The following is a 12,806-nucleotide window of genomic DNA, read 5'->3' as shown; positions in this document are numbered from 1 at the left end:
AATGTGGTCTCTGACAGCTTCCTAATCAACAGTGCCCTTAAAAAATAGCGTTTCTTAAATATCACTGAACATCCAGCTGCAGTGCAGATACAAAATGCTTTTTCAAAGTTCTCACGACAGTATCAAAATTTCAATTGTTTGGAAAATTCTACTGGAACAAGTGAAAAATTGTTACATCTTAGAAATCCTGAGCGTGGAACAGGCAGGATGGCAGTGGGAGTGTTGCAAACTCCTTAAATTTTGCTCCGCATTTTAGCACTTTTGTTTCTGGAGTTTAAAGAACGTAAAAAACCAGAATGAGCAAATCATCACGTAGGATCATGCAAGGGCTCTAGCGCTTTCGGTGACGAAAGAAAAGATCGTGGGAAATGTTGCTGTTCAGTAACTCTCCATCCCTTTAGTTTTGCCAGACCTGGTCAAACCCAAGTGCACCTAGGAGAGGAAAAACTTGGCTCTAAGCTCTCTCAGTTGAGCTAGCCTCCTTTGATCAGTGCGGTATTTTGGGACTGGTTCTTTGCACACCCCTAAGTGATGAGTATTGGGGAGAAAGTAGCTGGGAGACTGGGCAGCAAAAGAAAATATAAAATGCAAGAGTAACGTGATCATTAAAACAAAAAACAGAAAGAAAGACAACATAAAAAGAACAGGGTACAGTTAAACTTTCATAATTGCTTTTCTCTCCGAATACACGGTTATATCTTTCATGCAGCTTTTTCGAACCAGCCATGCACCAAAATAAGCAAAATTGAAAGCTGCAAAAGCTGCAGCAGTGCAAAAGTCCTCTCGGTGTGAGTTATGAAACTACTTCATGTAGCCAAAAGAAAAAAATGTTATCCAGCAGCTGCTGTTGAGTTTTTGCTTGGTGCCATTGCAATAGCAAAAGTCTGGTTCAGAAGCACATATCAAAACAGCAGCTTTACCTCAAGCCCACCAACCTGTCTCTCAGAAGATAGGACAGTGACTTTCTTGACCTGGACACACAAAGCGTGTTAAGGTTCAGTTGTCTTGAAATAAAACATATAGGAACAGCAGAAAAGCAGCCCCTGGCAGAATACCCTTTGGCCACTACAGCAGGGTGAAGATACCACCATGAACAGGAGAAAGCGGATTGCTTTGCATCGTGATTTACCATCCTTAAACATGGGCGGGGGAAGGAAGGCATCCGCGCCGGTAGGTGCCTCTCGAAGATGCATTTCTGGAAGTTCACCTCAGAGCAAGACCACTTCAGAGAGGATCAGATTAAGAGGGAATTTCCAGAAATGCAAATCCAGGGCTGCCACCAACCCTCACGTCGCTGTGGACCACTGCAGCCTTAGATGGGGAAAGCCCACAGCATCCAGTTATCGTGAACAGCAGCCCCCCAAGACCTCACAATGCGGTCACCATGCAAGAAATTCTTCGTAATAACCAAGAATATCATTCCTGAACTGTGGTTGTGGAGCTTGAGAGCCCCTGCTCTATCCCACCCGCACATCCGTAAACCACGTGGCACCGTGGGCAGAGCTCTGCACCGCTCTGCTGCCCACATTCCTGCAGAATTCACACTGAGACCCAGCAACCAAAGAGGAAAGTCCATCTGTGGACTTAAACACGGTAATTCCAAGGATAACGATCAACCCTCATTAGTTCATTTTGGAGGTTTTGTTTTTCCAGCAGGGAAAAAAAGCCCTATACTTGTCATGGCTTTTCTCTATGCTTTGAGGAGCCTGTAGTGAACTTGGCCGTTAAGACCCCTTGTACCTGTTGTGATAACCCTCCCTCCACTGCAAGATTATTTCTGTTTAAAAAGTCTCCCTTGCAATGGTTTGAAGATGAAATGCAAGCTTATCTGCAGCGCTGCGGGCTTAAACCAGGAGAGAGTCTACGACTGCGCCACTGCAGCCAGGGTGCAATTTTTCAGTTGTAATGAAAAATCGCATTTATTATTAAAGAGACTCATTACCTGCTAGAGTTTTACTCACGAGCTTCAAATCTGAGCTAGGTAACACCAATATTAAAGCTCTCTGTTATCCAAGAAGAAACTAGTTGGCAGACAGATCTCTGCTGCTCCAACTCCGTTTCTTCGAAAAATTACCTTTTTTAAGGACATTAGCAGGGAGACTGAGAATTGTGTATGGCCACTAACATACAGACACTGCTCCTGCAAGGAGAAAGATTTCCATCCCGTATGAACAGCCCTGCTGTAGCACCTGAGGAGTCTTCTCGAAGCCTCCACAGCAGATCAGCACCTGCAGATCCTAATGCAAGACTGAACCCCATGACATACTGGATTAACTGGACAATAAAGTGACTTGAACATTGATACCATCCTAGTGCTTCTGCACTAGGTTACCTGCAATGTTATCTCTGAATTAATTCCCTTCAATTTAGGGTTTTGGGGGTTTTTTTCCCACATTTTGGGGAGACCTATTCCCTGGCACCAGGAATAAGCCAGTCCCCAAAAGAGCCATGGGAAGTATACTCTAGCATCAGAGATGAAAGCAACGCTAGGAAAAGCAGCACCAAAACCAGGTGAAGAATCCCTACATTCTTTTCTACCAAAAAAAATCGTATTTTGATGATACTACAACTAAAGCATCAATTCTCTGAGACCATTATACATGTTAAAAGTCAATATTAACTATTAAAATTCAATATAACCAAACCCTAAGGGGAGCTGGGGCTCAATCCTAGGTTGCAAAGCTGTCCCTTGGAAGTCGCACACTGCTCTGCACTGACCCCCCCCACGCCGCCGAGGTACTCACTCCATCCGCTCCCGTGGGAATCTGCCCGTTGACGTTGAGGGTTCGGAAAGGGGAGTGAGTGGACAAACGTTTGTCCCATTCACTCGGCCGAGGCTCCGGGACGGACTCCATAAAGTTCTTCTTCAACTCACTGATGTTGGCGTGATGCTTCTTTATTTCTTCTTGGGTCTTATCTAGATCCTATTAGTAAAAGGACAAGATAAATGAAGCGACACGGAGACGACACCTGCGATTGCCTACGCTGCCGCATAGCAAAGCTGCGCTCAGCAGAGGTGTTGCCGACTTCCATCACTTGGGCTCACACTGCAAACACACAAAGGGAACGTCCTCTCTCCTCTTTCCTCTTGTATTAATTGGGATAAACTGCAATCGGCACGGAGCGGGGTCTCCTCCAGGAGCGGGACGTGCCATCGGTTCATCTCAAGCAACACCAAAAGAGATGACAGCTCAGGGGTTTTCCCCATATGGGATTTTTAAAAATTGCAATAATATCTTTGTTCGGGTTATTTAATTTAGTGCCTTTAAATTGGGTGGGTTTGCTTTCTTTACCCTCTGTTAGCCTGAATATTCATGGTATAAATGTAGTTACTGTTTAAGAAAATATTTTCCCAATTTTATTTATTCTCTTCATACCTATTTCTCTTTCATCCTACCAGGAATTATCTTTGGTCCCAGAACACCCCCATTACTTTTTCCCCCCGCCTCTCATCTCATCCCTCCAGGAGCTACCACAGGAGGTTTTAGACTTCTGAAATGAAGATGAGATGACAGCCCTTTAAAAATCAAACTGAGAATTTACTTTATGCCGGATTAATCAAGAAACTCCTGCTAAAATACTTCATCTGGAAAAAGCCAGATTTCTACTCTGTGATGCCAGTTAACAGCATAAACGCACAGACTTCAAGGCAAGTCAGCTCTCTTCAACTTGTTTAAAAATAGTTTTTCCTTGCAAGCAAACCAGAGTTTGTTGAAAACAAAGCTTTTGCATAAAATAGGCATAAGCCAAACAGCAATTTTTTTGGACAGTGCCAAAAAGCAGCAAGCCTCACCCGTTAGAAAGGGGGAAATTAAGGTCAGTAAAAGCATCACTGGGAAATTTCACTATTTTTGTGCTTTCCGTTGGTACTCGGCCCATCGATTTTAGAAGATGGGAGAGCAAATGCATCCCGAAAGGAGGGTTTGCCCCCCAATATCGGCGTCCCTGCAGCGCACCCAGGACACACCACCCTCCCTCCGCAGGGCTACAGCCCCAAATGCCCCATTAACAACATTTGGCATGGTTCTGGGGGGGGGGGAAAAACCAGTTTTGGCATCTGTCCTGGATGAAAGCACAAGGCAAGTGCCTGCTAGTTAGGAAAAAAAAAAAAGCACACAGAAGTCTGCTGAGGGTAAAGCCCTGCCCGGGTCCAGGAGCCCTACAGTTGCTCCTGGTTTAGAGAAGAGAGAAAGACCACCTTGGCTATCCGCCACTGCGCGAGAGCTGGTCCTGGGAGGGTTTGCAGAGAAGCTAAAGCCACGAGGAGCTACGTGGAGCCACAGCGGGTCTGGAAAGCATCTGGAGGACCGGGCTCGCTAAGCGTTAAGGCTTTTCCTCCTGTTTTGCCCTTTTTGTAAGAACGCGGAGCGTGGGTTATCGAGCACGGAGCGATAAAAGGCGTTCAATAAAATCAAGCAGCAGCTTCGGGAGTATGAGGTCTGCTGGAAAAACATCTGATCTGTCAAATGCATGGATTAAAAAAAAAAAAAAAAAGAATAAAGGGGGTGAGCTGCTGGGGTCAGCCCTTTTCTAGGGGAGGGCTGGAGCACCTGCAACAGAACCGGTGGGGAGGGCAGCAGGGCTGGAGAAGGGGCTGGGTGCCAGAGCCAAGTATTGCACTAACAGGAAAAAGGGGTTTAGAAGCAATGAAAAAGCTCTGTTTGGGGTTGGGGAGATGGAGATGCTCGAGTTGGGTGGAAGAAAGCGACAGGCACAGTCTTCGCAGTGCTCCGGCGGCGGCCGAACCCTGCCCATCGTGCCGCAGACCCTTCACTCGTGGCCGAAAGCTTAAGTTGTTAGCAGTCCAAAAAAAAAAAAAAACAACCCAAACTTAAAAAAAAAACCACCCAAAAGCTGCAAAACTTTTAAAATTCAGATTAGGAGAAGGCAGTTAGTACACTTCACTTGCAAGAGATACCAACAGGGAAACCCTACCAGCTGCTGGTGCTGCAATTTTGAGTAGAAACACAGAACACAGAGTATCAGAAGCCACAAAACGTCTTCCGTAACACAGTGTATTAAAAAAACAAAAATATATGATCGGCATGGTCTGTTCTGAGACCGTGCTTGGGCGAAACCAAGCGTGAAGGGCTCCCAAAGCCGCAGGGAACAGCTGTAGGCGGAGGGGTGAAATGGCTTCTCGCCTGCTCACAAGCCACCCACGGCCATCGAGCCCCCGCATCAGCTCCGAGGGGACCTGGTGCCGATGCAGGATGGGGCCCGGGGGAGCGTTAAAGATGCTGCAAGGCAAGCGAGCGGCGGGAGGAGGATTGCAACGTCGCAAACATCGCTGCAACGCCGGCAGCAACGTCCGAAAGGAGAACTTGCTCCTGTCTGAAGCAAGGCGGACATCGCGGTGGCCTGAACGCCCCGGAGGTGACAATTTCACCTGCAGCTTATCCTGAATTTTGCATTTTTGTCTTTTCCCCCAGGAAAACAACTTCTTTTAAGCAAGGAGAAACTTGTCCATGAGCCCCCTGCCACGATTCACGCCACTGTGAGCACCCAGCGGGTCCAAGAGCAGACCTGAGCACGCAGCTCTGCCAATCATATATTTTGGGTAAGTATGAGAGAATGAAAGTCAGAAGAGGTAGAAGGAAGAATGCCTGCACATCGTCATGTTTACCGTCACCATGCAAAAGCGTATTTTTTAAAAAAAAAAAAAACAAACCAAAAGGTCTTTCATGCAACAGCATGCAAAAACAAAGGCAGCGGCAGAAGAGGAAGAAAAAAGTTCAGCGCAGATGCAGAAGGTCTAGGCAAACGCAACTGAAAAAAGCTTCAAGTTCATACAAACCTCCAACATTAAATTGCTATGCCTGATATAAATGTTTTCACCATCTAGCCTCTTTGATCTTTTCTGTGAAAATGAAAGAAAAGGGGGAAACAAAACAAAAAAAAAAAAAAAAAAGAAAAGCACAAAAAATTAAAATGTTGTTTTTTTGCGGGATTGACAAATTGGCAAATTAAAAAAGTTAACTCAAGGTTGGGAGCGCAGCGCTGTGCCAGTGTGGGGTGGGGACCCAGCCGCAGGGACGCCGGCGTGGGGCCACCACCGGGAAATGGGGGTTCTGGCTCATGGAGAATGGGGAAATGCAATGAGTCCTTTAAAGAGACAGCTCCCAGGGGTTCATCGGCTTTCGCCTTGATTCATATCGCTCGCCACAAAGAGACAGTTCACCACTTTTCTGTGGAAGCCTTGCACAAAGTTCATATTGCTGATAGAGATGCCCGCGGCTGCACTGCCTGGTGTAACTTTTACAAGGTCTCAGTGCACAGTAACTACGCCTTAACCACCTTTCCCATCTCGGATATGTCCCCTAATGCTCAAGCAGTACAAAAAAGCATTACACTTCTTTTTTCCTTTTTTTTTTTCCTTTGCATTTCCTGGAATGCACGCTATACAGTTTTCTTTGGTTTCTAACTAAATTTGTGACAGAGAAGATAAATTTTATAAATCAAATGAAGTGTGTTTCTCTCGAACATTCAACATGCATAATTTTAGCAATCAGACTGTCTATGGGACAAAAACCTATCCATTTTAAAATAAAATATTTGATAGTTGCAGTTTAAAAAAAAAACCACACCAAAAACCCAACCCAAAGCACATGAAGAAATTGGAGCACTGTCTTTTTAAACAGGTCACAGATGCATGAATGATATGGCAAATTTGTTTGGTGAAAGTGGAAAATGGCTAACCTTCCTCATTCTTATCAGTTCTTCCTCTTTTTCTGCAGGCTGCTGCTGTTGGGCAGTGATAAAAAAAAAAAAAAAAGTTGTTGGTTCATTTAACTGTGCTGAACCTCACTGTTTAACCTTAAAAAAAAAAAAAATGTGAGCAACCTAACTGAATTATTAGCACAAACCTGGGGCTGGTCACCATTCGTGGTGGGTACTGTGACCTCAATGTGCGTTTTCCTCACCTACATTTAAGAAATAAATTGGTAAAAACATTTCTTGTTAGTAGACTTGTTTCAAGAGACCATTTAGTTTCAAAACACAGCTGCATAAAGTTGGTTTTGAAATGCTGGGTGAACATGCAAAAACCAACATGCAGTCCTCCGGAAAGAGTTAATGACACCGCAGCTCTCCGCCAGTCTGTTAGTTCACAGCACGTGACAATAATTCCTTCAGGTTGAGAATTATTCGCATTTGAACCCAGCGCTCTCCAGTGCTTCTGAAGACAGGCTTCCCACTTGCATTAGCTTTGTCAGGCAATCTTTTCAAATTTCATTTGCAGCTGGATCTCCCAGTGAAATCCTTACCAAAAGCAACACGCTCAAATTAACACGGACCTTCTCAAAAACAGAAAGTTATTTGTTATGCGCAGGTATTATGTTCAGAGAGTCAGCAAGAAGAGGCCGATTTACAAAACCAAGCCTAACATCACCAATTAAGTTCTTTACTGTCCGTAAGTAGAGAGCCAAGATTGTCTTAACACTTTAAGGAAAGTATTTTAGGGAAACTGGATTGTCAAATACTCTGAAGACAAAAGCATCAGTGGGTGTTAAAAGAAACGATGCAGCTGTATTTGAGAAACAGGGTAAATTTGGCACGTTCAAATCCACAATTTCCTCCCACATCTACATTTAAAGAAAAAAAAAAATCCAGTGTTTAAGCATTTAGGAAAAAAACTCTGTAATAAGTGAGATGGGATGAATAAAAACTACTTATTCTCAGTTGAATGCTAGGGAGGGTGAGCAGCCGTGCAGGACCAGCGTTACAGGAACCACGTGCCACGACGCACGCTCCAAAGTGCCATCCTGAAGATCCCTTCAGCATTTTCGTTTAAAAAATTACAGGTCACACAGCAACTGTCCTTCCTTCCCCTCCATCTCCCAACCTTAATTAACAGCGATCTCCCCTGGAGTATGTCACGCAAGACCCACTGCGTGACATGTTATAGCAAAAACGTGGCTCCAGTAACGCTGAGAACAGCTGAATACTCAGGGTAACGCGCAAATTGTATCTCGAGGCACGCGCCCCTGCTGCAACACTGGGAGGTTTCAGTCAATAAGATTTGCAGAATATTAAGGACGCTGTAATAAGAACAATAATTTTTCACGTTATTTTCACTTACGAGAAAAATATACACAGATCAACATCAGCAGAGGTCTCAGACGTTTGCAAAAAGTTCAAAGAATGTTTAAAAAAATTTCATTTAAACAATACACCCCCCAAGGTCTCAACAGTGCCATTCACAACTAAAGTTTTAGTCCAGTTTGCAGAAACACATTAACAGCTCTCCCAGAGAAAGCCTATCAACGTAAAAAACATTTGCATTCGGACGCCGGGCTGCAGACCAGATCCGTATCACTGATTTCTCTGGAATTGCTGCTGCTGTCATACCAGGAATCAGCAGAGACAGCAATGGGCGAGCTCCAAATTCAATTACCATGAACTTCTCTGCAGTTCTTGCCAGCTTTTTGAACCATGTATCAGTAAGTTGGCATTTAGTTTGACTGCAACCACCAAAACCCAGCCGCCACGGACCTCCTCCTTCCTTGCCCTCGGAGGGTCCGGGCTGGGATTTCCCTGGGACCCAGACCCCCCTGGGCGAGGAATAAACCCCCGCACAGAAGGTGCTCAGAGCTGCTGCTCTGGGACGGCTCCTAGAGCCGATGCTCCAGCCCGGAACCAGCGGAGCCCCTTCCAAAGAGACTCCGGTCTGGCATACCTTTGACGCATCGGCGGGCTGCGGCTTGGCTTTCTCCGGTGGGATTTCTTCACGCCTCACGTCGGGTTTCGCCGCTTCCTTTTCTACTTTAGAGGCAGCGACCACGTCCTTCGCGTCGGGCTTAGCTGGGACTGGTTCTGCAGCGTGGCTCTGAGCGATGGCCGGGGCAGAGGTGGGACGGGGACTCCTCTCGGGGGTTATCACGGCCACTGCTGAGGATGGGGGAGAGAGAGACAGGGACAGGGCTCAGAGCGGGCAACGATTCTAAAGCACCAGGCAAAGTCTTTCCAAATTACAGTGCTGTCGTTTAAAAAGAAAGGGGGGAGGAGGAGGAAAAAAAGGGAAAAGAAAGAAAGATGTTGAGCAAAGCAGCTTGTGCATTTAGTACGGGAAAGTTGTGATTATTTTCCTTATGGTTTAAATAAAATAAAATAAAACCCCACAACAGATGGTTTACAAAAAGCAAGCTTGCACTCTGCAGAGAAGCCACACCAGAAAGGCAAATAGATTTTTGACACTGGTTTCTGGGTCCTTCACACACAACAGACACAGAAGTCCATCCCAACGCAGCCGTTAAAATAGAAACACTGATAGCTGTGGTGAGTTCTTGACTCATTGGCATCTCCTCAACCAGAAACGGATGGTTTCTGGAAGAGCAACAATGGTTTTCCCCCATCTCCCCAACCTTTTCAGCAATTCCAACAACAACAAAAAAAAAATCAACAAGCATTGCTCCATAAAACTGTACAGCAACTTCCAGGTGGGTTTCAAAGCAGGCTGAGGCTGCGTGTCCGAGATGGGTATCTCCTGCTGCAGCCCAAGGCACCGCTGCGAGAAGATACCCAGCATCTCCAGATCAGTGCCAGTGCAGAAATGAACAGCATGCTGCCAAAAAATCATCTTTCCAGAGAAGGATGACAGTCTTAAATACAAGCACTAGGTACACACAAAACCAACCGCCTACTCTTTCCTTCGATTCCTGATTTCCCAGACAGCTCCCAATCCCTGAAAAGCCTGACACCTCCAAAATATTCAAGCCAATATTGTGCGACAAGGAAAGCCCCAGTTAATTCACTGCGTGTACCTATAGACACAATAAGTATTTAGCTCTCCTGATGTTGGTTTTTATGGCCGTTCCACTAAAAATATACCTGGTCACCTGAAATAATTCCTTTGACATGGTCTCATATTCCAAAAATCACAGTTTATGCAGCAAGGGTCACACTGCGTCACTCATCCCAGCCAGCACTGGGTTACTAGAGTCCATCCAGCTCGTCAAAGACACTAGAAAATTCAGCATTAAAAAAGAACTTGTCATTTTAATTAACTCCTTAGTAAGAATTCCTGTTCCACTGAAAAGATAACTGATCTCATCTGTGTGTATGAAAGGTGTGCAGAACAAAGTATCCACGTGGCCAAAAACACACAAGGTGGAAGGGCAAAAAAGAACCTGATTCTTCAGAGCCTGAAATTACACTTTTAAGACAAACTCCTAGACAACCACGTCTTGCTGAAAATCCACACTAAGACCCCAAACCACCACCGCCATCTCCGTTACCTCCCCCCCTCTTCGGCACGGCAGTTCATTTCTGTGAGCCAGACATTGCGTTATCCTTTCGGAAGGACAACCCGTGCCGTGTCCCGGTGTTATTTATGCCACGGAAGCGGTGACAGCCGCCGGGGAGGTTGTACAGCGGGACGATCGGGATTAGGAGGACGCCGGGTGTGCAAAGCCCCCGTGGTGGTACCTGCCTCCTGCGGGACCGGCTCTAGTTCTCTCATCACCACCATTTTTTCCTTCCTCCTCCTCTTCAACTGGGCTTATCTCAACATTGCCAAGAGCGCGTTTGGCTAAAAAAGTTACACAGGTGTTAAAATGCCACCTCGAAGATCAAGTCGCAAAGGAAATACTGGCATCAGTAAATCCCCAGAGCCACCTCTCTTCAGGGACTCCTGCTTCTCTCACAGCGCTTCAGCGCATCAAGACACGTGGAAAAAATAATAAAAGATCCTAGGCTTTTCCTTTGATATTCAGCAACGAGTTCTGTGCTGTCCAGAATTGCATTATTTTAGTTATATTTTCTCGGTTTACTATCTTTAGCTATTTTGACCATTTAAAGACAGTAAAAAGCGCTGCTCCAAAATATGAGATTTAAAATACCGATCATCATCACCCCAGCCAAGAAAACTGTCCCTACTGGGAACAAAAGTGTCACGAGGAGGACGAAGTTTAGGAATGAGAAGAAGGGGCAGCTGTAGGGAGACCCTGGCTGTGCTCGGGTCTGCCGCTGGCCGCTGCCTGCTCTGCTGCAGCCCATCCCACGGAGCATCCTCCAGTCTCAGCGCCGGGGCTGGTTTAGCGTTTTTCATAATATTCAAGAAAACGGGTGAAGTTCCCAGTTACCTCCCTCCTCGGCTTCAATCCCCTCTTCCTGCCATGACTAACCAACTCTGCTTTTAATTATGATTGGGGTGTATCTGTCTGCAGCAATAAAGTTGCTCTGAAAAAAACCCCAACTAGGAAAGAAGTTCAGTTTCTATAGCATTCTGTAATGCTATAGAAAAATCTGTAATGAGTCTGTAAAAGTTGTTATTATTGAAGACTTGAACTGCTTACTTAATATCAGATAGTTTGCATCTACATTAGCTATGTTGAATTTACAGAATGGTGTTTATAATGTTTAAACCTGTTGTCGTCTTTGGGCGTCTATCCCACTGTTCCTAATTCTGCTTCTATCACCAGGTAACTCGGAGACATTCTGAGGGGTCACTAAGCACGTGAAGAGTTGCACTAGTAATTCAAAAGAGAATTTAATAAGTTACTTCTCTGTATCTGAACTGTACTTCGGTTTCTTTGGTCGCCTAACGAAGAAAAAAAGCAGTGTGTGGGTGACCTCCAGCAGTCCCGGAGCACACAACCTGATTTTTCACATTCCTACAGCTCAGGAGAACGAGCCTTACCAGAAGGGACAGCAGCCGAGGAGCGTTAAAAGGCCACTGCACACTCATTTCACCACGCGGGCACACAGCCAAGCCACGGCACGGCACCTCCTCGTCTCAACCGGAGGCACACCCCGATAAAGCAGCACGTGTATTAACAGCACGCTTGCAAAGCCGAGTGTGATTTTAATGGCAACGAACACCACCGCAAAGGATGCAACCTCTGCCCTACAGCACTGCATCACTTCAACCCAGCAGGTCACAGCACGGGCGGCCGCGGGAGCCACGCCGATGGCAAACGCCGCTGCGGCTGTACCTGACCACGTCTGCAACGGCTCCGGTAACTTTGGTTCAGCAACGGGAACCTTAACCACCTCTACCTTCTCCTCCTCCTCTTCCTCCTCTGCAATGGGTTTCATTTCAAAAGTTTCAAGAGCGTGTTTGGCTAGAAAGAGGTTTGCATGTGTTAATAGAGCGGTCGGAGAACCGCACGGACACACGACGGTCGCCACGGCAGAGGAAAGAGTGAGGAGATCCCTCTCCGAGGCAGCGGCTGAGAACAGCAAGGAGGTTTTTAAACCAGGCAGCTTAATAGTAATTTTTCACCGTGCAATTGCCTATCAGTCTTTCTAGGGCTGCCAGGCCCAACAGTGTATTGGATGAGAGGGGAAAAAACAACGCAAATAAGCTTTGCAGGCTCCTTGCCCAGGCAGGGATACGTGGGGACAGGCAAACGGCTCTCGAGTGTGGTACTAGGACGGGCTCTGCCTGCGAAGTCTGGGGAGATGGAGGTGCTGGCTGGTAAAATCCAGGAAAAACACACCCAGGCTCCTGTAGATAAAAACCTATATAAAAACTAGCAGCGTTAATTAAACGTACTTGAGTGATCAGCTTCAAATCTAAAAACTAGGAACATACAGCCATCTATCCTGGTGTCTTAAATGTTAATTCTCCACCTTCTGTTTTTACAGCATCAGGTTTTCCCTGCCAGGCGATGCTGACTAGCGAGAATTCAAGGCAAGAGAGTGGTGGGGAGACAGTCCGCCACATTACTTCATGAAAGCTTGGTCTAGATTTCATACCAGAAAAACAGTGATGTCAAAAGCGCGCTGTAAAAAAAAATGAGGGTGGAAGAAGGGCAGTGGAGCAGTACGTAATGCATTTGCATACAAATTATCTCCAGCCTTAA

General features: G+C 45.9%; 1 protein-coding gene across 42 annotated transcripts in view; it reads right to left on the bottom strand.

The window, feature by feature from the left end:
• EPB41 (erythrocyte membrane protein band 4.1) overlaps positions 1-12,806 on the bottom strand; it is a 96,383-nt gene that overhangs the window by 20,205 nt on the left and 63,372 nt on the right. For 5 of the 42 annotated variants that reach the window (XM_075173650.1, XM_075173660.1, XM_075173656.1 and 2 more), the window contains 4 exons: positions 11,934-12,062; positions 8,678-8,889; positions 5,798-5,860; positions 2,745-2,924 (listed from right to left, as the gene is read on the bottom strand). In XM_075173650.1, coding sequence (XP_075029751.1) covers positions 2,745-2,924; positions 5,798-5,860; positions 8,678-8,889; positions 11,934-12,062 — 584 coding nt within the window. Of the gene's footprint in view, positions 1-2,744; positions 2,925-5,797; positions 5,861-6,699; positions 6,745-6,866; positions 6,924-8,677; positions 8,890-11,933; positions 12,063-12,806 lie in introns of all 42 variants that reach the window. The other 37 variants (XM_075173647.1, XM_075173648.1, XM_075173649.1 and 34 more) reach the window with 18 other exon arrangements.

Source organism: Calonectris borealis, chromosome 25 (genome assembly GCF_964195595.1).
Source record: "Calonectris borealis chromosome 25, bCalBor7.hap1.2, whole genome shotgun sequence".
NCBI lineage: Eukaryota > Metazoa > Chordata > Aves > Procellariiformes > Procellariidae > Calonectris > Calonectris borealis.
Note: the sequence above shows the minus strand (reverse complement) of the source record. Positions and strands in the feature narration are given on the sequence as shown.